The following is a 27,542-nucleotide window of genomic DNA, read 5'->3' on the forward strand; positions in this document are numbered from 1 at the left end:
TGCAGTTGTCTACGTGGGATTCCAAAGTTGTCCAACTAGTGTGCAGAAATATCACACGGGTTCGACAGTTGTGTGGAACTTAAATGATGATGATGATTGTTTTCTCCTGTCTTTTGCTTGCAGTTACATCTTGAAACCATGTCACGGCAGCAAAAGCACTTAATCATCTCCTTGCTGTCCTTTTTCCACCCAAATGTAACCTTTGACCCTTTCGAGCCACAAATATCTTAAATACTTCAGATCATAACACAAGCCTGTGGGCTACGTCAAATATCTATCAAGTATTTTTCCATGTGGAGGAAAAGCAAGGGAGTATGAAGCGGTGATCGGAAGGCCATGTAAACATGTGTGGTCAGCGAAAAAATGTTGAGCTGGGTGGACGCAGATTTTTGTTTTGCTCTTTTGTTGCACCCATAGCCCCGCACTCCCAATGCACGCCTAGCGCCTAGCGAGTAAAATTGGGTTCAAAGCACATTCGTGCACATGCATGAACAAATACATATATAGAATAGATGAAATGAAAGATAAACAGAGGCAAAAAATACACACACACAAACACATTATATGTGTATTTATTTTTAATTTAATTCCAACAATTACTTAGGTTTTTTCTGAGTAGATGTTTATGTATTTATTTTAATTTTATTCAAATGTAATTATTATTTAGGTTGTTCTGGGTATATGTTATTTTACTTTATTTTATGTCATTGCATTGGGCTTTGTGCATTATGTATTTTGTACAGAATTTCTATGATCTATATTTTATTTTAAAGAATAAAAATTATCAATTAATTATGATTTTTTAAATTAAATTTTAATTAAAAAATTTTTTCTGGGTATATTTTATATCATTGCATTGGGCTGTGTGCATTATGTATTTTTGTACAGACTTTCTATGATCTATATTTTATTTTAAAGAATAAAAATTATTAATGAATTATGATTTTTTAAAATTAAATTTTAATTTTAATTTTTTAAAAAGATTTTTTAAAGATGCAGCAATTTATTTTGCAATGATTTATGAACATTTATTTGTGGGTGCAAATGACAGCAAACCGCTTCAAAAATGAAAGGCGAAACAAAATTTATTCCCGTCCAACGTCACGAAACCAACAAAATCTACTACAGTACTTTTTTGTTCCAATAAAAAAAGAGGTTAGAACACAATAATTATACACATTAGATGTGCTCAGCGAGTCTCGATATAGCTACAAAAGTGCACAGGAAGGCCTGACTGAGCAATAATATTAAAAAAATAAAATAAAATGTCAAAAAACAGCTTCTTGTTTGTTGGTGGTGACCCAAAAAGAGTAAAAAACGTGAAAACGCACGCGCGCGCACACACACAAGAAGTACAGTATGGCTTTTTACAGCATTCCGTACAGTCGCTCATTTTCAAGGCATATCGCCAGAATGTTCCAGAATCTGGCAACTCACAGGAGGATGGTGTGTCCATAGAATCCCCAACCCCCCCCCCCCCCCCCCCCACACACACACACACCCACCCACACACACACACACAACCACCACATAGTCCAACGGTGAACGAGTAGAACCTAGCTGCAGTTCCAGAGGTCAGGGGTCGATCTCCACAGGAACAACGGTGAGGATGGCGTCCTCGTTGCCGCGGCGCACCACCACCTTGAGGCTTTTGTCCTTCTTGACGGCGGCGCTGACGTCGTTGGCCGTGGAGATCCTCTTGCCGTTGATGGAGATGATCACGTCGTGTTCTTTGAGGCCGCCGCTGCAAAACGCGTGAGGAACAAACCGGTCGCTCAGTACGTCACAAAGGTCAGGGTGCAACTAGCCAAGGCCTAGAATTGTTTTTAAATAGTAATTAAAAATGCCGTAAATAAACAAGTTATTTAAGTTGGCGCCACCGTGTGGCCGGATTGGTGATCAGTTATTGTTTTGTTTTTTTTAACCGCCTCATTTTAAATAGTAAAAACATGTTGTGGGGCCAAGAGAACCTCCATGACGGCTATTACAAACCTGCTCTGTAGCCCATCAGGCTAATAGAAGGTTCTCTCGAGCGGGCCCACGCACTCCCCTTTTACAGCATCAAAGTGCACCACAGATATGTTTGTGCGCATATTAGACACGAACGGGGCCCGGTGGTGGCAGAGACGGGAAAACCGCGGCCCTGGAGAGGAACCCTCCTGGCGTGAGGTTTTGGAAGAATCGGCTGATCTCAGCGTCTGACAAATCACCTCTCCGCCCCCTCTACTGGAATGGGCGGGGGCAGCCATGGAGGCTTTGGGAACCCGCCCGTGGTTTGTTGTTGGTGGAAGTCGAGCAGGGAGCAGTTTTGGTTGCCTTAGGTGAGTCACATGATGTGGCCAATCAGAAAAGACCCACGGTTGCCACTTTGCGGCAGGGACACAGAATTAAAGTCTGAACAGATCTTCAGTATCTCTATCTATCCATATAATCACTCCATCTATCTATCTATCTATCTATCTATCTATCTACCTATCTATCTATGCATCCATCATGTCATCTCTCCATTTATCTATCATCTGTCCATCCATCCATCCATCTATCATCTGTCCATTCATCCATCCATACATCAATCCATCCATCCATCATGTCATCTCTCCATTTAGCTATCATCTGTCCATCCATCCATCCATCCATTTATCTATCATCTGTCCCTTCATCCATCCATACATCAATCCATCCATCCATCATGTCATCTCTCCATTTATCTATCATCTGTCCATCCATCCATTCATCCATTTATCTATCATCTGTCCATTCATCCATCCATCCATCATGTCATCTCTCCATTTATCTATCATCTGTCCATCCATCCATCCATTTATCTATCATCTGTCCATTCATCCATCCATCCATCAATCCATCCATCATGTCATCTCTCCATTTATCTATCATCTGTCTATCTATCATCTGTCCATCCATCCATCCATTTATCTATCATCTGTCCATTCATCCATCCATACATCAATCCATCCATCCATCATGTCATCTCTCCATTTATCTATCATCTGTCCATCCATCCATTCATCCATTTATCTATCATCTGTCCATTCATCCATCCATACATCAATCCATCCATCCATCCCTTTATCTATCATCTGTCCATTCATCCATCCATCATGTCATCTCCCCATTTATCTATCATCTGTCCATCCATCCATCATGTCATCTCTCCATTTATCTATCATCTGTCCATCCATCCATCATGTCATCTCTCAATTTATCTATCATCCGTCCATCCGTTCATCCATCCATCCATTTATCTATCATCTGTCCATTCATCCATCCATCCATCCATCATGTCATCTCTCCATTTATCTATCATCCATCCATCCATCCATCATGTCATCTCTCCATTTATCTATCATCTGTCCATCCATCCATCATCCATCCGTCATCTCCCCATTTATCAATCTTCCGTTCATCCATCCATTCATCCGATCATCCCTACATCCATCCATGTCTTTTTCTGTGCGAGGTTCTGCAAGAATGACCGAATTACGATAAATAATAACACCTCTCTTGTGATCTATCCGGCAATGGCTAAGGCTTGATAAGATACAAATAAAACTTCCCTCTGCCCCATTGATCAAAGATGAAGATTGTCCAATCTAATCAAGGAAGCGGCTTGCTTGAATACACAGAGAAAAATTCAAACAGCCGTCGCTTTCGTTTTACTTCCGCGCAAAATAAAGTACCCCGATAACTATCCGCAGACTCGGCTTTGATTGTGTAAGTACTTCAGAGAGCGTCACTCTGGGAATTCTTTACCGCCAAATGTGTTTATCCTTTAGGGGACGTGTGTGTGAAAACTATCACTCACACTGCAGCTGGCGTCTTTGCAATGACTTCCATGACATAAGCGCCAGAGGTAATGTCAGGGAAGTCTCGATGTCGACTCTTCAGCTCTTTGGCCAGGCTGTAGTCATGCACGTGCATGTAAAAAAAAAAAAAGGAAAACAGATGTAACGAAAAAAAGGCAGTACGCAGAAAGTGAAATCATCAATCATGCAGGAAGCGTGTGACACATAGGCGTGCGTTAACGTACGCTGGAGTGAGAGTCATCATCCTCACGCCGATGTATTTCTTTTTCGCAGCTGCCGTGCCTGCAGAGGGACAGGAAGACGACGTTCATCCACTTATCATTTAAACGTGTTTCTGACTATATATGGTGACACAGTGTGTCCCACGCTAACCACCGACCAGAGGAAATAATAATAATAATAATAATACATTTTATTTATAAGCGCCTTTCAAGACACCCAAGGACACTTTACAATAACAAAAAATGAAGTAGAGATATCCGATTCAAATTATGTCCGTGACCGATGATGGATTTTCTTTCACGAAAAGCGAAGCTACTCACCATTTTGTCATGTGCGGTATTTAATAATAATTTGGAAGTTCACCGATGAAACGTTGGTCGTTTACAATAATGTGGTCAAATGTGACATCTTTTTAAAATGTACAACTCGTAATTAGTCTCACTTTAACACTAAAAGGTGCACTGATTGATAGATAGATCTTTGATGGGCATAAAAATGTATCTCTCGGCAATTTTTTTTTCCTTTTTTGTTATTGCTTTTTAGTGAATTTTATTCCTGTCCATAGTTTGTGGACGTGGATTTCTTCTAGACAAGCGTTATTTTTGTTAATTCGTGAAGAATCAGTCCACTGTGAAAACTATTTCCCACAGAGTCTTGTCGGGTTTACGTCATGTGTCATTAAGAACTTTTTAGAACATTCAGGAAGTCAGCTGACCTCATTTTTTTGGGGGGGGGCGTCAGTATAATGTGAAAGACCCGACTGGACCATTTGAATCCAATCCCGATCGTAAAACCGCCCCCTCCTGAATGATCATTTGAGCAGTTGCCACATAAAAAGGTGCCGGGTGGCATGGCAACGCCTGTCGCCTTAATCTGAGGACCCCCCCCCCACCCCCCTCCACCCCATCGCCTCAGAACAGCACCAAACACAATCATCAGCGTTTAACTGCCACCTTCTCGTCCCCCAATTAGCCTCGCAGATGACAAGCGGTTTCCTAAAGACAACACAGCTGTTAAGTCTGAATCCTGCGAGTTGTTTTCACATTACGCTTGTGGAAATAATTTTACAGTCACTATTAAACACATCTCACCCCCCCTCCCCAACCCCCAAACCATATTCCAGCCTGGAAGATGCTGGTTAACCACTTTCCTTCCGGGTTTTAATAAACGCCTTGGACAGTTTTACACGTATCTTGTTTTCTTTAGGCTTGACGTGAGCTGCAATTTTTTTTTTTTTCCGCCGCCACCAGTTTTTTGCCAATTTCACTATATTTGCTCAAAGTGGACATCAAATTGACATTTTCCTTTTTGTAACAGCTTATCTTTAAATATTTGGGTCACCCCGGTGTGTTTAATTTCTCAGTTCGTGACCAGATATGGATGAAGACGCATCCGTTTAAAACTCGCTTGTCAGCTCAGCTCACCTCGAGACTGTCTGTCATACGACTCGGCCAAGAACTGCTGAATCTTGTCTGAGGGAATGGCGAAGGAAATGCCGGCAGTGACTTTTAATGTATTGATTCCGACCACCTCCCCGTCCTGAAAGTATCATGAAAAGCAACCTGTTAGATTTATTCTGCAGGAAAAAGCACTCACGTTCCCGGATCGGAAATGTTTCATGATACAGAAATGCCAAACAGTGTCCGGGCTCTCCCTTAGAGATAAGGTGAGAAGCTCGGTCATCCGGGAGGGGCTCCGAGTCGAGCCGCTTCTCCTCCACATCGAGAGGAGCCAGATGAGGTGGCTTGGGCATCTGATTCGGATGCCTCCTGAACGCCTCCCTGGTGAGGTGTTCCGGGCATGTCCCACCGGGAGGAGACCCCGAGGAAGACCCAGGACACGCTGGAGAGACGATGTCACCCAGCTGGCCTGGGAACGCCTCGGGATCCCCCGCGGAGAGCTGGAAGAAGTAGCTAGGGAGAGGGAAGTCTGGGCTTCCCTGCTAAAGCTGTTGCCCCTGCGACCCGGCCCCGGATAAGCGGTAGAAGATGGATGGATGGATGGATGGATGAAATGCCAAACAATAAAAAAACGTTTTTTAACATTCCTATAAAAAATAAAAAATAAAAATCTCTTACCAGATTAACAAGCGGCCCACCAGAATTGCCGTACTGTCAAAAAAACAACAAAAAAAAACAATGAATATATAGTTTTGGAGGTATCCTATATGTTGATCATGACAGGCCACGTACGTTGATAATGGCATCTGTCTGGATGTAGTCCATGTCAGAGTTGCTCAGACCGAGCTCCCGGCCCCCCCTCTGGGTGGTGCTGACAATTCCCGTGGTGACGGTGTTCTGCAGAGAAAACGGGCTGCCGATGGCCACCACGAACTCGCCCGGCCTCAGGTCTGACGAGCGGCCCAGCAGCAGCACGGGGAGCTTGGTCTGCAGAGTGGAATAAAATGGAACACTGGATTTTATTTGAATTGTGACGGTTTTGTGCGCAGCAGCCAACTGTTATCTTAGAATTACAGTCGAGTTTGATGCTCCCCAACGATGATCCAATCAATCACCTATGACACATTTATGAGTCACGTTTTTTTAAAAGCTTTCACAAGGGAAAAAACCCCCCCAAAAAACTCCATCGGTGCCTCCCACTAGACTAGACACTCCCATCCCAAAAACATTCACTCCATTTTCCCCACAGCATCCCCTCTGGATGCTAAAACGTTAGCCGCCGGTGTGATTTACTGAATCGAAAAGCCTCGCCGACAAAGCATTTCTGTATTGCTGCACATGCGTGGAAAGAGATGTTCGGAAAAAAAAAATAAAAGGACAAAAAACAGCTTGTGTAGGTAAATAATGACAGCGTGGCCAACTTAGTTACAAACCGAGGAGCATGGCAGCTTATGCTGCAGAAGCAGACACACAGAAGGAAGGTTATATTTATCCCTCCACGCTGGTGAAATCATCTCATGCTGCTGGGAAGGCTGCAGTCAAACCACATCACGCCGCTGCCACTTTAACAACACACTTGCCTCTTGCATAAGGAAATAATAAGAGGTACTTTTGTGTACTTTCGAGCAAAGCAGTGGAAGATTCAAAATGAGTTGAAACGCACAAAAAAAAAAACTATCAATGAGATGGTCTACTTGGCATGGAGATGCAGGACATCGGCGCTTACAAAATACATTTGAAAGGAACTGCAGGATCCCTCACTTGCGGATGATGTGGAGTCGCTGTGGAATGGGCCCTTGGAGACCGCCTTCTTAGAATGAATGAAAAGGTTTCGGAAACAAAAACATTTACCAGTTTCACAGGCTAAACAGGAAGTCTGCCATTTTGGTTTGAAGCAGCCATTTTGGCTTGAAATGTGTTCAACTGAGCGCCAATTGGAAGCAAGTAACCAACCAGATGAACGATGATAAGTACCCTCCATCCATCCATTTTCTGAACCGCTCAATCCTCACTAGGGTCGCGGGGGGTGCTGGAGCCTATCCCAGCCGTCTTCAGGCAGTAGGCGGGGGACACCCTGGATCAGTTGCCAGCCAATCGCAGGGCACACAGAGACGAACAACCATTCACACTCACACTCACACCTCGGGACAATTTAGAGCGTCCAATCAGCCTCCCATGCATATTTTTGGAATGTGGGAGGAAACCGGAGCACCCAGAGAAAACCCACGCAGGCCCGGGGAGAACATGCAAACTCCACACAGGGAGGCCGGAGCTGGAATCGAACCCGGTACCTCTGCACTGTGAAGCCGACGTGTTATCCACTGGACTACCAGTAGGAAATCAGCTATTTTAACTCAAGGCAGACATTTTGCGCCATTTTTTTTCCAAATGATCTCAGATCACAAGCCAGTATCCTTGACAGATGGGCGACGCTAAATTGCCAAGCCATTTCGGTTTGGGGCAGCCAATTCAGGAAAATTCCACAGCTTGTACTTTGACAAACTCACACTGAGTTAGTGATGTACAGTATATCAATTCTGACACAGTGGTGGGGATCAAACCTGTCACCCGTCATTGCTGCGAGACCACCGCCTCCGTCGGGACATTGTGGCGTTTGTCTGGTCAACGCTGCGGTGCGAAAAGCAAACGTGATACCTGCAGGCACAAACACACCGTGTATGCGTGTGTGTGTGTGTGTGTGTGTGTGTCTGCATAAAGCAGGCAGCCCTGACAGTGTTTGACATGTGCAAACACACACAGACGCCTGACATGAGTAGTAGTAGTAGTCTCTATGGCAACACAAACACACAAACACACTCACACAATGTACTTCTGACCATTCTACACAATTTGGACAAAAAGTCTAAATCATAAATCAACAAAAGGGAAAGTTGAGAGAAACCAAACCACTGCAAAATAACGTTTAAGACAACCATCATTAGGTACAGTCAAACTACTTGCCTTCGGAAGATGGGCAATTTTTAAGCTAATCATTAGCCACCACATGCTATATGGAAGGACCGAGAGACAGAGGGATAGATGGATGGACAGATGGAAAAACAGACAGATCGATGGACGAACAGACTGTCGGACAGACGGACAGCATAGCTATCACTTGGACCCATTGACCGAACTAGACTCTCGTTTCCTACATCGAACTGGACACTGTTGTTCTCAACCGGACAGGACTCTTTTCCTAAATTTGATTGGACTCAGCCAGTGGTTAGCACGTCGGCTTCACAGTGCAGAGGTACCGGGTTCGATTCCAGCTCCGGCCTCCCTGTGTGGAGTTTGCATGTTATCCCCGGGCCTGCGTGGGTTTTCTCCGGGTGTTCCGGTTTCCTCCCACATTCCAAAAACATGCATGGCAGGCTGATTGAACACTCTGAATTGTCCCTAGGTGTGAGTGTGAGCGTGGATGGTTGTTCGTCTCTGTGTGCCCTGCGATTGGCTGGCAACCGATTCAGGGTGTCCCCCGCGTACTGCCCGGAGACAGCTGGGATAGGCTCCAGCACCCCCCGCGACCCTGGTGAGGATCAAGCGGTTAGGAAGATGAATGAATGAATGAAAGGATTGGACTCAGTTGTCCTAAGCTAGAATAGGACACTTTTGTTTCGAATAGGACCGGAGTCTGTTGTTCTAAACTGGACTGGGTTTTGTTGTCTAAAACCAGACTGGCCAAACTTCCACAAAATTGGATTGTCCTGTAAAGTGAACATTTTTTTCACACTCGTTTTACTTGATCCGAGTGACAACTTGATTCACAGTGGTCAAAAGTTAGAGGAGAGAACCGATATCCGCAACGGTATCTTGGGACTTGCTTGAAACCTGATGGTGAAGACTCGAGCCCTATTTATGACTTGCACATATGTGACCTGCTCCCTTCCTCTGCAAGTACACAACTGCCACGGAAAGAAGGAACATCTGTGTTAAAAGGTTTATTAGCTTGGTTGCCTCAAGGCACCGTTAAAAGCAACAAGACTAACTCCTGTTTAATGGAAGCCAGGTGCAAATGCAGCGTCATTGTTGATGCGCGACAAAGGGCAAACGCTGCAACCCTATCCCGGTAGACTTGCGTTACAGAGATGCAGTCAGCTAACTTCTGTTTTCCTAACCTGGACTGCAGTCTCTTGCTTTAAATTGGATTCTGTACCAGACTTGATTGGACTCAGTTGGCCTCACCTGGACTGTACTCTGTTGTCTTAACACTGGACGAGGCTCACTTGTCCTAAACTGGAACGTCATCTATCAGAATCAGAATCATCTTTATTGGCCAAGTATGTACAACACACAAGGAATTTGTCTCCGGTATAACACGCTGCACTAGTATCATCGTAAACAACAAAATCATTGAACCATTTTAGAGTAACCAGTAGTTTTGTAGTACCATTTTGTGGTGCAAGAAGAGTGACTATGTCAGTGACTGTTTAAGGAGTTAATGGCTAGAGGGAAGAAGCTGTTTAAGTGTCTACTGGATTTGGTGCGCATGGATCTGTAGCGTCTGCCTGAGGGGAGTGGCTGAAAGAGGTGGTGGGCAGGGTGCGGGGGATCCAGGAGGATTTTCCGTGCCCTTGTCTTGATTCTTGCAGTGTGCAAGTCCTCAAGAGTGGGTAGGGCGGTGCCAACGATTTTTTCTGCCGTCCTAACTGTCCGTTGAAGTCGGATTTTGTCCTTTTTTGTGGCGGCCCCAAACCAAACCGTGATGGAAGAACACAGGATTGATTCGATGACTGCCGTGTAGAACTGTCGTAGCACCTCCTGTGGCAGGCCATGCTTCCTAAGCAGCCTCAAGAAGTACATCCGCTGCCGGGCCCTTTTCAGGATGGAGATGGTGTTGACTTCCCAATCTAATGTCTGAAACTGAACCGGCCCCACTTGTCATAAACTGCGGTGAACTCTATTGTCAAAAACTGGCACAGACACTGTTTTTCCCAAACTGAAATGGACCCACTATTAAGTCCTAAGCTATTTTGGACTCTTAATAGTATGTTAATGTTTTTATTGTCCTTTGAATCACCCACCCTGTTGTTTAACTGTGCTTCACAAATAAACTTGCCTTGTCTTTTTTGCCCTACATTGGATTTGACCCGCTTGTCCTAAACTGACTTGGACTCTTTTGTCCTCAACTGGACTGGACCAAAGATCCTAATCAGGAGCATAATCTGTACTTCTAAACTGGGCTGGACTCTGTTCCTCTAAACAGAAATAGAGTCTATTGTCCTAAACTTGACTGGACCACTTATCCAAAACTGAACTGTATTCAGTTGTCCTGAACTGGACTGGGTCATTTTGTCCTAATCGCTACTCTGTTGTTCTAAATTGGACTTGACCCACTTGTCCTTACGAGACTTTTCTCTGTTGTTCTAAACTAGAAAGAAAGGTGGCCATTATGCAACTGTAGTCTATTTACTTAAAAGTGTCTATCAAGTGTCCTCCGACAAAACTATCCCAGGTGCTCGTCAGTGCCGCCCTCACACCATTGCCACAACGCTAAGCTAGCTAGGCCACGCTAACGTTTGTCGACACGGTCGCACAAAAGCACTTGGGTTTCCTTCCATGTGGAGCTGCTAAAGGTCCAGCAGTTCACAGAAGAGCAAGCATACGCGTTTGATGTGTTCAGGCTCTGGCGAGAGGGCCGCAAAAAGAGAACTCTTTGAACTTCCCAAATCACAATGATGAGAAGGAGATGAGGCATGGCGTGGCCATTTTCTTTACCGTCAAACGTATACTTATGTGGAACACTTAAGTGATGCTGACCGACCACATGTGACGTGACCCCCGAGCGTGGGCGGATACTGTGTGTGGACATGGATGTGTGGACTTGTGTATGCGTACAAACGTATGCGTACACACACACACACACACACACACGTTTGAGAATGAGTAACGAGTGGGATGGAGATTTCATATGCCTGACTCAGTTATAACGTACTTGAGAGGCATCTTTGTGGGATGGAGCATCATGCTGAGCCTTGGTATAATCTCAGAAAGCGGGTCCGAGGGCCAGTTAAAAAGCAAGATGGCCGCCAGTTAAAAAGCAAAATGGCCGCCAATGCTTTTGTTGAACAACTAAATGCCTCCCCTCGAGCGCGATGGATGCCCTCAGTAATCAAACATCAGATGGGCATTCATGCATCCCCTTTACCCTTGTAGCCATTCTGTTGACTAACCAATATACAGCAGGGTCACAAGACATTGTAAAAAAAAAAAAAATAAAGGACAAATAAATGACTCCTTTTTTACGTCTTTAGTCAATAAAATAACAGGAAAGCATCAAAGTGGCCGTTTTCTCCTTGCAACAATTCTGTCAACTAATCAATCGAGAGAAGGATCACCCATTCACATGACTATAAAAAAAAAAATAAAAGGCCCTCCTCTCAAATACACGCCTCCTTTTGCCCCGTTAGTAAATACGTAAAATAACAGGTAGGCAGACATGCGATATCTTTCCCCTTGTAACCCAATCTAATGTACAGCTGGGTCAACCATGCACAACACTTGGCAAAAATGAAAGCCTCCTCTCCAATAGATGTCCCCCCACCCCCCTCCTTGCACTATTCATGTTTGACTTTAACAGTTCTCTGTTGAACAATAAATGCAAAGCCTTGTCGCTCACTCCTGAGCAGATGTACAACCGAACGGTCCTCTCTGCACTTCAACGAATGACTTGGGAAAAGTGACTCAGTCATAACTCACAGCAGTTTGTTAAGGTCAGTTAAGTCTCAATAACCACAAATCCATTGCAGGAAAGTCTTTCCGGGATACGCATCGAGAGCGTGTGAGTGTTAAATTTAGTCTCTTTTTTTTTTCTCTCTTCGGAATTTTGAAGGTGTTTGGTTTCCACGGGACAAGAGATGAGGAGATGAGCAAAGCTGGGGGTCAAACAGAGGGAGAAAATGAAGTGATTCATTCTTCTTGGGCTGTCTATGAAGGTCTTTCCACTGGCAAACACACTTGCAGCCGTCCCTGTTCCTGCTAACTCGTCTTCCACTCAAACACACACACACACACACACGCATACAGTATACGCATAGTTTTGTCGGCAGCCACTGATTATCCAGAGATGTGATGTGAGAGAATCTCGTACTTCCTGAGGAAATGCGTAGCCGATAGAGAAGATAACAAGATGATGGCCGGAGCACATTTCATATACAGACACAGGATCTTTTTATTATTATTTTTTTTTTCCTCTCGGCAAATAAACGTAGACATGTTTCCTAAAGCGTCTTGAAAACCCCAAACCAGCAAAAAGGCAGCAAATTTCCCACAGAGAATGTTTGGTTTATAATAATAGGTGGAAACATGCTGTGCAGTTCCTCTGGGCACTGCAATGCTAAGATGAGGCGCTGATATTTGGATGGTCGGTGATTCACTGCAGTTCTGCTCTCGCGGTGTATTTAAAAGTATTCACGAGGCTTCGCTTTGGCCAGATTTTCTCATGTGCCAGTCTGATTCCCCGGGAATTTTGAGGGGATTTTTTTCTTGAATGCATTTTAAAATTCTATGGTGCTTCCCTCCGTATGTATAAAAAAAAAAAATAAAAAAAACATTTGTCTTGTTGGACAAGTCCTTCACTCCCAAAATTTAAATTTGAATTGTGTCAGTTAACGTTTAGCTGCTAGCGATCGTCAAGTCAAGTCAAGTCAACAGTATTTCTAGAGCACTTTCAAACAGCCATGGCTGCATACAAACTGCTGTACATGGAGCGACTTAACATACACAATAAACAGTAAGACGAATCGGTACTAAAGGCGGTAGAAAGCACCAAGCAGTAAAATCAAGAGCAAATCCAAGTCATGCTGAGTCGAACGCCAAAGAATACAAGTGACGATCGCTGGTTAGTCAACTATGAATTTTCCTTCATGGACAAATCTTAAAGATTAAGAAGTTGAATTGGTTTAGCTCGCATTTTAGCTGCGAGCAAGCTTTCTCCCTATTCGCTGGATTTCGGCATTATTCCAGCATAATCAAGAAACGCAACATCCTCAGGAATTTCTGTGATGATTATTATTTGCAATTAACAATTATCATTAACAATGTAAATCATACATTCATTCATTCATTCATCTTCCGAGCCGCTTGATCCTCACTAGGGTCGCGGGGGGTGCTGGAGCCTATCCCAGCTGTCTTCGGGCAGTAGGCGGGGGGACACCCCGAATCGGTTGCCAGCCAATCGCAGGGCACACAGAAACGAACAACCATCCAAGCTCACACTCACACCTAGGGACAATTTAGAGTGTTCAATCAGCCTGCTACGCATGTTTTTGGAATGTGGGAGGAAACTGGAGCACCCGGAGAAAACCCACGCAGGCCCGGGGAGAACCCGAATCGGTTGCCAATCACAGGGCACACAGAGATGAACTACCATCCACGCTCACACTCACACCTCGGGACAATTTAGAGTGTTCAATCAGCCTGCTACACATGTTTTTGGAATGTGGGAGGAAACCGGAGCACCCGGAGAAAACCCACGCAAGCCCGGGGAGAACATGCAAACTCCAAACAGGGAGGCCGGAGCTGGAATCGAACCCAGTACCTCTGCACTGTGAAGCCGACGTGCTAACCACTGGACTACCGGGCCGCCCCAAATCATACATGATCAGCTAAAAACAACCAAGCCCTAAACTTACACTCATGCTAAGCTGAAGAGAACATCGAGCAGCTAAGCTAATGTTAGCTAAGAAGAAAGCAAAGTGGCCAACCGTACTATTTCATCATTTCTGTTTTTTCTCCCTGTACTCAGTACACATCTTTCAACATGCGTACTGTCCAGGCCAAACGTTTGCGGGTTTTATTCCGCTCGTAAAATCATGTTTGGCCTTCTGAAAAGCTAAGCTATGATACAGGAACCAGCCTGTAAAATGCTCTACCACGCTCTTACAAGTTGAAGCTTTCAAGACTTTCAGAGCTTCCATGACACATGAATCAATTCCAAGCGGCTACGCTAGTGACTCCATCCACTTTTTGAGTGAAATAATGATACCGTGATGATACTTGACTGTGCATCTTTATTTTGCGATGCCACGTGCCACGGTGCTCACAGAAAGCCTCAAAAGACGAAACAGACCATCCATTTTCTCGAGCAGCTGACCGCATTGCTGCTTTTTCCTCCCCGGTCCCCTTCTTTCTCAACCCCCTTGTCCTCCCATAACCACATCCCCCCCCACCCCACCCCACCCCACCTCACCCCTCTTCCCATATCCTCTGAAGTTCCAGACGTAATGTATTCCTCAGAGTTTAAGGGCTCGACCGCAAACCTCGGGAATGGAATCAAGTCCACTTTGGCCAATGGACAAATGAGACAAAGAAGTCTTTGCATTCTACACGGGGTTCTCAATTTACGGCGGTCCCGAAATTTGAGGTTATGAACGGGGGGGGGCTCAATAAGATGGTTTGCGCAGCGGTGTAACAATCTGGAGTTGCGCTCAGTTAGCATGATACTGATTGGTTTTCGTAGTGTTTTTTTACAATTATGTACTCCAAGTGTTTTCTTACAATTTTTTAATCAATTTTTTTGATTGATTTCGCTACCACATTAGCATAGTTTAGTGCAGGCATGTCCAAAGTCCGGCCCGGGGGCCAAATCCGGCCCGCGGTCGAATTTCATCCGGCCCTCGCCCCCTGTCATAAAATCAGTGCCGTCTGGCCCGCAGGTTGGACGCAATGGAACACGTGTTGCATTGACTGAGGTCTCGTAGACTGGTGAGTGATGTTTCATAGAGTACTGCTTCCCTCTAGTGGCTAAATGAGTAATAGCATTCACTAAATGAGTAATAGCATTTAGACACTAGAGGGCATCACTCACGAGTTAACAAGACATCACTCCGTGTTTATATTGACTGATATGTCATATGTATTGTTCAATGTAAAGAATGTCAGCCAAGGTCGGCCCCCCGACATTTTACCACATAAAATCTGGCCCCCTTGGCAAAAAGTTTGGACACCCCTGGTTTAGTGACTTACTGCGGCGCGTTCCGATTTCAGGTTACATTGACAACGTGGGAACAGAACTCAACGGTCACATCTAAATTAACGTTACATTAAGCATTAGTGCGAACTAGCCTAAAAGTGTTGAACAAATGCAAAAATGGGATGCATCACGCTCATTCCATTATAGTTGAACGTTTAGCGAGCAGTTAAGTCATTCAACGGAATGCAACAGCAGTCAAGCGCAAGTTCACTTCTCTGCGGCATCAGCCAGGACGCCAGCACCGTCTTCATCTACGTCTTCGCAGTGTCCCCACAACAAAAACAAATATAATGACAGCGCAGAGACAGCGGCATGGCGTCTGATGCAAGACGATCCGAGCAGGAAAGCCCCCGGGAGGGGGAAAAAGCTCTCATCAAGCGCTTCGGCTGCCTGATTTCATGCCTTTATTACAGGATGAGATGGTGAACCAAAAAAAAAAAAAAGACAAACAAGAAAAACAACAAAGCATAAGAAGAAGAAGACATTCAAATGTCACGGGGCCAGCTGACCAGCATGCTGAACTACAAAATTCTCACCCTTGGTTACAGGAATCTCTCACATTAACAAACAAACAAAAAAAACTGGTTAAACTGTTAAAAAAAAAGTACGTGTGCACCGTGCATTCCTGCACGGAGGCATTCGCACGTCGCGTGAATGCCTCGCGTCCAGCAGACGGAGAAATAAACACAGACGGATAGTGAGAGATGCGTTGTTGTTTTAAAGCTCTTTTTTCCCACCAGCAAGTGTAAGCCTGTGACATTACGCTGGATGAGTGGTTAAGCACTGCTGCCTCATAACAACCACTGGGTTCAAGTGTTGGCACGGGTCCTTCCTCTGCTGAATTTGCACGTTTTCCCGCTACGCTTGTGTGGCTTCCACAGCTGCCCGAAAACACGCTAGGTTCATCCAACGCTCTAATTATGCCTTTAGTATTTACATAAACACTCAAGTAAACATTGATCCGTTCAATTTAGATCGTGCTTGTCCTCATTAAGCTCAGAACTGTGCGGCAAACAAGCTAACGATGAGGTGTGACATGAGTTTGAGTCATTTGAGTACCTCAATTTTTTTTTTTAATGCTTGAGGATTTTTTTTTCAGTCTCGAGCCTTCATTTATTTGATGTGCACCTTCAGGAAGCGAAATCAAGCTAGCCACAGATAACGATTGTTCGTGCTGTACATGACGGTAAAACGGAGCCAATGTGATCAGAAGGCAAACTGAACGTTCAATCGCTAAATAAGGATGCAAAAAAAAAACTCAAATTAATCACGCTGGCAGTGTATAATGCGGGGCCATTTCACAGCGGTTGGCTGCGTGTGGCTAACAGCTAGCCGCTAAGCGCGTTACCCAGGTGGGCTGACAAATGCTGTTCAAAAGCAGTTGAATGAGCAAAGATGACTCAGTACACTTTGATGTTGACAGCCTAATTGAAAACAATAATGACCCCCCCCCCCCCAAAAAAAAAAAATTAAAACCGGAAGGTATGTGTATTTTCTACTTAAATACCAGGAATAATAGCACCGTAACGAGTGGGACCCAAAAAGAAGCTAACGCTAATCCTATAACAACCCCCCGCCCCCCTCTACTTCTTTGGGGCCACACCTGGATTCTCACTTTCCTCCGACGGCATTATTGTGATTTACCACCAGCAGACAACCACCCGTGCAGTTAAAATGAGGAACGACACAGCAGCGAGACCACGTGTTGATTTAGTTGAACGGGGCACCGCAGTGGCGCTTTGAGAGTCCTGCACATGAAACTCGAGCTTCCTTGGTCATCATCACATGGAGGTTTGGAACCGAACCTTAATGGCCTCCTGACAGAAAACTGGAACTGTTTAGAAAAATGTCATAGGGACACTTCTAGCCTCCGAGGGCCAGAAAATAACGGAAACAAATTCAAATCACCGTGGCTTTGATTGATATTGGAATCCCAATTATGAATGAACATCATTTTCCACTGATTTCAAGTTTAAAGTTTGTGCATGTGTTGGCCTCCGAGGGGCAGTGTGGGGCCATCCATGCATGCACACACATTCAAGAGGAGAAGAAGTTAGGAAGATGAATGTGCCTTTGAGTGTAGCTATATGACCTGCCTTTATGTGTTACTGCAGTGTTTGCGGAGGAATATTAGTTATTTTATCCTGGAAGTCGATGCTAGTTTTCCGTTAGCCTGTCAATGTGATTTTGCATTGACTGTTGAGCATTAGCACTGGTGACGTTTTTACGCAAAGAATGCCTTGCTTTTAAATGCTGCCGCTCCATTATGTGTTACTGCAGTGTTTGGGGAGGAATATTCGTTATTTTATCCTGGAAGTCGATGTTAGTTTTCCGTTAGCCTGTCAATGAGATTTTGCATTGACTGTTGAGCATTAGCACTGGTGACGTTTTTACGCAAAGTATGCCTTGCTTTTTAAATGCTGCCGCTCCATTTGAGTTAAACTCGCAGTGGTTTATCTGAAGGTTTATATGTAGCGTAACAGTAACGTTCATGCTAATTTCCAGTTGCCGTCAATGGTGTTTCTCATCCTATGTTAGCATTAAACTAGCTGACTTTCGTTTGGATGAATGTTTAGGTGTTAAACGGGGGTTTCACCATATTCCAGTACGCAAATCGATTACCCAAAAGATGTTCTCAGTAGGCGGCCCGGTAGAGTCCAGTGGTTAGCACGTCGGCTTCACAGTGCAGAGGTACGGGGTTCGATTCCAGCTCCGGCCTCCCTGTGTGGAGTTTGCATGTTCTCCCCGGGCCTGCGTGGGTTTTCTCCGGGTGCTCCGGTTTCCTCCCACATTCCAAAAACATGCATGGCAGGCTGATTAGACGCTCTAAATTGTCCCTGGGTGTGAGTGTGAGTGCGGATGGTTGTTCGATTGGCTGGCAACCGATTCAGGGTGTCCCCCGCCTACTGCCCGAAGACAGCTGGGATAGGCTCCAGCACCCCCCGCGACCCTAGTGAGGATCAAGCGGCTCTGAAGATGAATGAATGAATGAATGAATGTTCTCAGTACTCACCGGCGCTTCGATCTTGATGAGGGCGATGTCGGAGCGTTCATCCACATCCTTGATTTTGGCGTCGTAGATGGCGCCGCTCTTGAGCTCCACTTTGACACGGTGCTTGTTGGCCACCACGTGCGCGTTTGTCACGATCTGGCCGTCATCGGCCACCACAAAGCCCGAGCCGCTGGCCACGGCCACTTCGCGCTTGGAGTACGTCATCCTGATCAAGAAAAGAACACGAATTAATTACCATTTATAATAACAATCATCACACAAATAACAGTTGAGCAAATGATAAACAGAAGAGTACTGGCCAGTGAACCTTGATGGACACCATACTGTATGTCCCTTAAGTCTATTCTGTGATATTTTCTCCTACCAACTTCAAAAATATCACATTTGCAAGGCACATTTTTTTTAACGCGGCTCTGCTTTTTGAAAAACTAAACGAATAAACCCAGAACAGCTCCACGGTGGAAAGTTTGCGGAAATTTTCCTGGACGTCAACCAGAAAACCTCCTCGTCGCAACTCCTGTGTCAAATCAAACAAAAGCAGCGGCGCTTTAAATGAGAGACAGATTTGAGAGGGATGACTCAGACTTGGGAGACACGTCGCGGTGCGACACCCAACCCCAAGGAGGAGCTACAGGGGGAGGCCGGTCACACAGGTGACCCCCCCCCCCCCCAAAAAAAAACAGGAAGCGGGAAGGTGCATGAGGAAAAAGACAAAATATGTGGCTAGGAAAGAGCACCGCATGCTGGTGAGCTCTGGCGCTCGAGTACGCAGGTGGGCTGTAAATTTGAGAGCACACACACCCCCACACACACACATAGAAAAGAAAACGCACACCCGCACATACACACACACACACACAGGTGCGTGCTTCTTACTTGCGGTAGAGCTCAATGTGAACCACAGCTGGCGCAATTTTCTCCACCACGTCCGCAATGAAGTTGTACTTGTGTCTCGGGCTGTCTGGGTTGTCCTGAGCTGGAAATGCAAAGTCGGACACACACACACACACACACACACACACACACACGTTGGATATGAGACAACTACACACAAACACAAGTCAAAAAGCGACACGCTGAGTGACGTAAGAATACAAACAACTTGTCTTTGTCATACGAAGGGAGGAAATGACAGTTGTGGCGCGACGCAGACCGTCTCGCTCGGGTCTGACAATGGTATATTAAGATATTTTGTGATATTTTCTTTAATCAATGTATATCTTCTCAGTGAAAAACACTTGAAACCTGCTTTGAGATGATTGCATGACTTGGTAACTTGCTTGCCTAAGCAACTTTAGAGATGGACTCTGGAGCCTGCTTTGACGACTTCATAGTCTGCTTTGCTTGAATTGTCGAAACTTGATTGCGATCAATGCCACTTGGTTATACAACAAACAGTGTGGCGTAGGGAGGGATGAGAATGGCCACTCACCCCTCCCGACGCACACACTTTAGAGGATAAAAGGAGGGGAGCGATGCTCCTCAGCAGAGTCTGCTGTGGGTTAGCGTACGAACGCCCAGCTTGTATTGAAGCTCACTCTGCTGAGGGTGTTGGCTCTCCACCCTAATGGCATACGGTAAGACGCCAAGATGTAAGATACGGGAAGTCAAGATGGCGCCCGAGAAGGCAGCCGTCAGCAAGTGCTCTCATGAGCCTTGCTTTTTTTGTTGTTCTTGTGTTTCTTTTGTCACTTTGTGTTTGTTGTTACGTCGTGTGGACTTGATGTGGACCTTTTTCAGCATTTTTTGGCCACGACATTCATCAAGGAGGAGACTCTGTGCTTGGTGGTTGCGCCTTCTCGGCAGCATGGGTATACCAGCACTGTTTTTGACTGGAGGAATGTCGGCGCCATTTGACTGTCGTTGTTGGACAGTCCTGGGGCGCTTGTGTCTTGCGCCTGTTATGGGCAGCGTTTTTCACAGCCCCGCTTTGTTCAGCGGAGAGATCGGTGCTGTTGAACGGTCTGCGGCTGGATGGATGTAAGGCTTGAGCAGCCGACGATGAGTAGAAAGGAGCGTGAGCGCCAATGCAGATTTGGAACTGGGAGTCGCAGCTTGGAGTTTGAAGCGGATTACGTGGGATAGGAGAAGTGAACTAATCTCTTTTCGTCAATGGACGCTACAGCTTCGTGTTTGCTTTCTAAACCTTGCTTGTAGCAGACGTGTGCACATTTTCAGCATGACGTCACTGATCCACTGGTGAAAGGACACTTTGATCCTCTTCTCTTTCATCTAGACAACAAAGTGTATGCAGAAATGTGGTGAAGATTGCACGACTGTCTGTGTCCTATGTATTGTGTTGTGTTATTTTTGTTATTTTGACTTCAAAATGGCGCCGCGAGAGTGGCTGCCTTTCCAGCAGCTCCTATTTTTTTGTTGTTCTACTTCTTCCTTTCATAACTTTGCTGCTGTGAATCTGGAATTTCTCCATTGCGAGACTAATAAAGGTTTTCTTAAGAGTTCTTTAGCTTCATACAACTTGTTTGAACTGTGTTATCATTTCTGTGTGGGACCAATAAAGTGCCTATTGTTGGTAACCAGAAGTGTCTTGTCGTTATTTCTGGCTGCCTATCTCCGACGATCCTTTATAAAACTTGATATTCATTCAAATTGAGTATCAGAAGTGTTTCAAAACAGACACACACAACGCCACCGCACGCTCACGCGCGTATGCGCACGTGCATATCAATATACACACACACACAACCCTGGCATTCCTAACCTTCACCTTCAGCCTTATCTCACCACCTTGGTTTTAAATATCGTACATTTCTTCAAGAAGCCCTAACACACACACACACACACAGGTCGTTGGCTGCTACCTTCCCCAGGCCAGCCCACCGAGCAAGCATTCATTTGCGCAACGCAGCGCCAGGCAAGTCAGGAAACGTTTGGAGGTCCACCTGGTAATTACGCTCGGCACCGGCTCGACACTTTTTAGCGGCGCTCCCCCCTTCTCAAAGACGCTGTGGCGCTTTGATTTTTCAAAATATCAGTCATTAGGGGTTCCTCGAAGGTGATCATTTGGGGTCCGAAGGCTGCCGCCAAGTCTCGCACTTGAAAGTGCGGAGGTGGGGTTGTGGGAAAGGATGAGAGTGAAACAAAAATAGGGCAGGTCTGCAGGGGGAGTCATGATTTTTTTTTTTTTTAATGATTGCGAAATCACTCTCACCTGACGACACAATTATACGTTTGAATGAACTCACTGATCCACCCCACCCCAGGGAGTTAATTCAGCACAAGCTCGGAATTTGAGATGGGAAAAGGATGCCAATGCGATTTTGATTTTTTTTTTTTTTTTTTTTTTAATCCGGTCTCTCGGAGTTCTAGTCATCATTTCGGCAGCAGCAGAATTCTGAACCCGATGACTTTTTGCCTAATTTTCGGTAAGATTTCGCATTAGCTTTGACAGTGCGGCCTCCATCCATCCGCCCTTCAATCCATCCCCTTTTTTTTCCCTCCTCCCATTCATTATCCACCCTTCGTCCATCGGTCATTTAATTGACCCGGCCTCCCCCGCCCACCTCTCCTCCCTCTTTTCGTCCATCCTTCAATTCACCCCAGACATCTATCATGCCTCCTTTCATTATGCCCTCATCCCTTAATCCACCCATCCGTCAGACTGTCCTTTCGCCCGCCCTTCATTTTCTGTCCCTCCTTCCTCCCGATTCACACGTTCATCGCTTCCTCTCGTTTACTGTCCGACCATCCATCTCTCCGAGCGCCATCGGTTTTCTCTTAGGACAAAAACAGGGAGAACAGAGATCTTGCATCTCCCGGTTACGCGATGGAAGAGGTCACAGAGGTCACGGCGCAAGAATCATTGAGCTGTGAAATGTGCTGCTGCGCATAAAGCGCCGTTTGTGATTAGCGGGAACGCACGAGTCCTCCGCGCGCAGCGAGATCCAAAACAAATTCCTCACGTTGGCATTTTCTCAGCCGTTGTGTCGAAAATATTTGCAGCGTCTGGACTTGGAACGCCCTCCCTCCGAGAAACACTCCCTTGCCCAGTTTCCTCACTCAACATCACCGTCAATAGCCTCCGCATAATGCGTTTAAAATGTGTATAAAAGCAAAGTTGGCCAATTTAAAGCGAGTCTAATCCTTAGGGGGGTGGGGGTGGGGGGGGGGCGGAGCAAGCGTTATCCTGCCAGAAGCAACACTTTAGAGATTTTATATGCACACCCGGACAGAAAGTGAGATCATGAATTTCTTTTTTTCAAATGTGGGCCCGTTGCAGAGCACCTTAATAGCGAGATGAAAGGATTTGGAGGGGGGGGGGGGGGTGCTCATTTGCTTTAAAACTTCCTTTCCACATGAACTTCCCCCAGAGCAGCAGCAGCAACGACGGGCGGCGTTTTTCTTCCGTCGCCAAACAAAACGTTCCACGTTTCAGTGCAGCTGTGGAAATTCTCGCTGCAGGAGCATCGCAAAAAAAGAAAAAAAAAACAGTAGCGAGACGGTCGCCGTTCCTCTCGCTCACGAGTGACAAACAAACAACGGGCCGCTCGAACCGCCGCGCCCGCACGCCTCTTTTGATGTGCCCGTCAACCCCCCCCCCCCCGAAAAGGCCGGGTTGCTAATTTTGCATTTTCCCTCTGCGCCGTCTGCCCGAGGAGGGACGATGGCTTCCAATCAAAGGCAGACGTTCCGTCATGTGACCACCGAGAGTGATTTACGGTTTGAGGGCGGCGGCGGAGCTTGAGAAGGAGACGGAGACAGAAAGGAGAGTGACGACTGACTGGCCTTGGCTCGGTTTGGGCGCAGCGGGAGACAACAGGTGTTGGATGGTCGCCATTCAAAGTGCGCCTGCTTCATCGATCTAGTCGGGGGTGACTCGAGCTCGGCAATATGTGAAAGCGCTCTGGTGGAGGGCTTCGCAAACTTTTTGATCGCAGGGGAGATATTTTTTTTCCAGGGACCACTGAATAATCTTGACGTCAACATTTGCATGCCGTTACGTGATTACATGGTACTTTTGGTACTTTTGTCACTAGGGCGATGGTTGTATCAATCCCGGATTGTTTACCGTAATCCGCTTGTGATGTATCCGATTGTTTCCGTATTACGATGGAGTTTTTTGTTTTCCCCAAAAATCCAACCCAGGCCTCTTTCATATGTGGATAGAAGTGTTCTCAAATAACGCTTTGAGTGAAACAGACCCGAATATGAGGTAGAGTCTTTTTTCTTTTCTTTCTAATGGTCGGAATTGAAAGACTTAAAAACAGGCGTTTTGCGCCGTTGTGGGTGTTAACACAATCAACTCGATTGGCTGCCAATAAAAGCGGCTGCCCTCATCACGTTTAAAAATCACGCAACGGGATGTGAATTTAGCGAGGGAGATCACAGATCTGTGAAATGGCCACTTGGAGACCGCCTTCCACCCTGATCGTAGATTTCCGTGAGGGAACCAAACCCATCGAGCGGTCATGAAAATCGAAATAGGCCAATTTTTTTTGCGCCCTCTCCTTTTTTTTTTTTTTTTTTTTGATCGGACCAACCAAAATATTCCCGACAGGTTCGTTAGAAAGAACACAAACCAAATCCAGCGGAATTGAATGAATTCTTTACCCATTTAGCGATAACTGACGTGCATCGTTTTCTTCTAACTGCATGGCTGCGAATGGAGAGGAGCTAATTGCCAAACTCACTTGCCAGTGCTGCCAACTTAGCGATTTGGTGGCTATATTTAGCGGCTCTAGCGGCTAAGGCGACTAGCGACATTAATTCCAGCAACGTGAGCGGTGCGATTTTCACAGTATGCTCTGTAAGAAAACAAACGAGCCTGCTGCACGTCACGCTGAATCCGGTATTCCAAAGTACATTTCGACTGTACGTGTGCATTTGCCTGTACTGTGGTCACCGGGATAATATATTTTATCCGTGCACTCGAATAATAAAAATATTCCATTATCCGTAGTTGATGTAAGCAGGTAAATGTTTTGAGTCATTGTACCACCTGGCTGGAATTAGCAACTAAGCTAATACTAACCGCAACTAACCGGATACGTTTCAGTAGCAACACGCTAATCCAACATCAGTATTAAAATTAAACATACTCATACTCATTCATTCATTCATCTTCCTAACCGCTTGATCCTCACTAGGGTCGCGGGGGGTGCTGGAGCCTATCCCAGCTGTCTCCGGGCAGTAGGCGGGGGACACCCTGAATCGGTAGCCAGCCAATCGCAGGGCACACAGGGACGAACAACCATTCGCACTCACACTCACACCTAGGGACAATTTAGACCGTCCAATCAGCCTGCCATGCATGTTTTTGGAATGTGGGAGGAAACCGGAGCACCCGGAGAAAACCCACGCAGGCCCGGGGAGAACATGCAAACTCCACACAGGGAGGCCGGAGCTGGAATCGAACCCGGTACCTCTGCACTGTGAAGCCGACGTGCTAACCACTGGACTACCGGGCCGCCCATACTTATACTCATACTCATATGTCAATTATGTCTTAATTGACATATGAGAGGATATCAAAAGATGGAATTCACACAGAGAAATGTTCCGTCAGCCTTGGATGTCAGTATCAGTGCCTGGAATCAGCAGCCATCATGAGTACACGGTTCAATTTAAAAAAGGTCGCAATTGGTATCAACTGAGTGGGATCGTATTGCATGACGGCTGTAAATTCACGTGGAGGCGGGTTAGACCCGATGTTGGTATTTTCTCTGCAAAGTGCAGGCCAGCTCATCTGCAATAAAGAGGACTGTGCTGCACTGCGAGGGGAAAAAAAGATCAAAACAATAATTCGTTGCATTTTTATGAATGAAATACAAGCCGTTGACCAGCGTTGGTTCGAGCAGGCGGTTTAAATTGACTTTCTGGGTATCGTGACCAACTCCGAGGTTCCGCTGTCGATGAGTAAGCCAAGATTGAGTTTGGATCTCCGCTGATTAGAGTGAAATGCTTTTCACATGACATCCTCGTGGAGTGCAGGTCTACCATTTTAGATAGAAAAACATTCCCGTCTGCTCGGGTAATTTACTCTCTCGCAGCCGGCGTGTTTCTGATCAAGTAGATGAAGTCCACATGAGCACCGCGTTACATTATGACATCATGCGCCGAGTCAAAAGTTAAAAGGGCGCACTTGAAGAACGCGCAGCAACACAACAGAATAGGAGCTTGTTCTAACCACGACAACCTGGCACCGTGTGTCGCCGACTCCACATCAAACCACCAAAGTCCATTCACGAGGTCACGCTCGCCAGCCTTTTGTGTGTATTTAAAGAAGGGAAATGACACGGCGGAACGTCACTCCGAGGACATCAAAGCGTGATTTTTTTTCGCTGTTGTTGAACTGTGACTGCGACATATGTCACCAAGGTATTGCAGCACAGATGCAAGAAATGCAGTATTTATGATAGGATTATGCTACATTCCAATTCACATGCCAACAAAGATTGCGCTGTTGTTGGTTTTGGACGAAAATGTGCGCAAACATTACATGGAAGCATGCCTGGTGGCAGTTTACCACAACGCTAATCTATTTATCTTGGTGAAATTGCACATTTGTTTAGCTTGTCCTGGATCTCATTAGATTTTGAAAGTGTACCTGACAATTATGTCACAAAATGCACAAAGTATAAAATTGTGGACTTTACATTGATTGGGTGTGAACTATGTGTTTAAATCCCTCCTCAAAACTCACTTGTATTCTTTGGCGTTTGACTCAGCATGACTTAGATTTGCTATTGTTTTTACTGCTTGGTGCTTTCTACCGCCTTATTACTTATTACTTATTACTGATTCGTCTTACTGTTTATTGTATATGTTAAATCGCTCCATGTACAGCACTTTGTATGCAGCGATGGCTGTTTGAAAGTGCTCTATAAATACTGTTGACTTGACTTGTTGACTTGACTTGATTTTTATCAAATGGCCTAAATCGACTGATGAAGTACTGGTAACACATATTTCCCCTCAGCATTGTCAAAATGTTAGCATTTACAAGTAATTTAGAATCGAAACGTGCAAAAACTCATCACGGATATTCTAATGTATATATGTGTGAAAATCTATTTGTAAGAAAGCAATTCCACATTTTTTTGCTTCGATCTATTTGCTTACAATAAAAATAGATACATTAAACCATTAAATCTGAATGCTCGGTAGACCGGATTCCAGGACCGAGCGGGCCGCATGAGGCCCGCGGTCCTCGTGTTGTTGACAGGTGTACCTTTCCCGCAGGCCCCGCGCTGAATGAAGATCACCGGCGGCTGCTGGAGCTTCTGAGCGCGGCGGCTGACCCTCTTCAGCTCGCAGATGTTCCGGTAGGACACTCCGTCGCTGCCGCAAACGGGTTCGGCGGCTTTGCACGCGCAAATTCCCGTCTTACTCCTCCGGCGCACGGTGGCCGTGTAGCCCACTCCGCCGGACACGGAGCATTCCAAGCCCTCTCCGCATACCGGGTCGCCGAGTTTGCCGCTGCCGCTGCACGCCTCGCCCTCGCCGGACGCGCACACCGGGCAGCACTGGCACGCGTCGAGGGTCTGTCCCGCCGGGCAGTCGGACGATGGAGGTCGGGGGCACATGGACTTGTCGCAGCGCGCCGGGCAGCCCACCACGAAGCGGCCGGTATTTTGCGCGTCGGCCGCTAAAGCTAGGATGGCGCAGAGACACCAAAACATGATTGGACTGGAGGAGAAAACGTTTTTTTTTTTGTTGTTTGGGTAGGGGAGTTGGTGTGCTGCGCTTGCAGTGAGAGCTGAGGACGACTGAGGAGAGAGAAAAGAAATTCCAGCTGAGTTTACGCTCCGCTGGCTCTCATCCATGCCCTCTCTCTCTCTCTCTCTCTCTCGTTCTCGAGCGCCACAGCAAGACTTCTGATTGGCTGAACCTTCATGACGTAGGCCAGCCAAACTCTTGAATGGCGTCACAAACCGCCACCATGGCCAACAGTGTAATTTGGGAACGGCACCAAATTGACCATCTAAAGTGCCTTTGATGACCTCATCAGAATCACTCAGTCATCATTAAAATGGAGCAGAATCATAAATTATCGTCGTCAAACCTTTGCAAACAATGAGTCCTCACATTAAAAAAAAAACAATATTTTATCCCATTTTCAGTGGATGAATATCATTTGGGCACGTCCCACT

General features: G+C 45.8%; 1 protein-coding gene across 1 annotated transcript; it reads right to left on the reverse strand.

Annotated features, from left to right (window-relative positions):
* Positions 1-1,067: 1,067 nt before the first annotated feature.
* On the reverse strand, positions 1,068-27,486 carry LOC127610039 (serine protease HTRA1A-like). Its single transcript, XM_052079757.1, has 9 exons — positions 26,621-27,486; positions 19,306-19,405; positions 18,430-18,634; positions 6,239-6,433; positions 6,125-6,157; positions 5,471-5,585; positions 4,049-4,106; positions 3,824-3,919; positions 1,068-1,744 (listed from the first exon to the last, which is right to left on the reverse strand). Exons 1-9 carry the CDS (start codon positions 27,213-27,215, stop codon positions 1,576-1,578), a joined length of 1,566 nt encoding a protein of 521 aa, XP_051935717.1. The 5' UTR covers positions 27,216-27,486; the 3' UTR covers positions 1,068-1,575.
* Between the last annotated feature and the right edge of the window lie 56 nt (positions 27,487-27,542).

This window comes from Hippocampus zosterae, chromosome 11 (genome assembly GCF_025434085.1).
Source record: "Hippocampus zosterae strain Florida chromosome 11, ASM2543408v3, whole genome shotgun sequence".
NCBI lineage: Eukaryota > Metazoa > Chordata > Actinopteri > Syngnathiformes > Syngnathidae > Hippocampus > Hippocampus zosterae.

Bases quoted from the DNA above. Each gene is read 5' to 3' on its own strand.
- LOC127610039 (XM_052079757.1), bottom strand. From the start codon at position 27,215: ATGGATGAGAGCCAGCGGAGCGTAAACTCAGCTGGAATTTCTTTTCTC. The intron at 6,158-6,238 runs GTACGTGGCCTG...TTTTTTTGACAG, and splicing joins AGACAGATGCCATTATCAAC to TACGGCAATTCTGGTGGGCC. The intron at 3,920-4,048 runs GTACGTTAACGC...GCATGACTACAG, and splicing joins ATGATGACTCTCACTCCAGC to CCTGGCCAAAGAGCTGAAGA.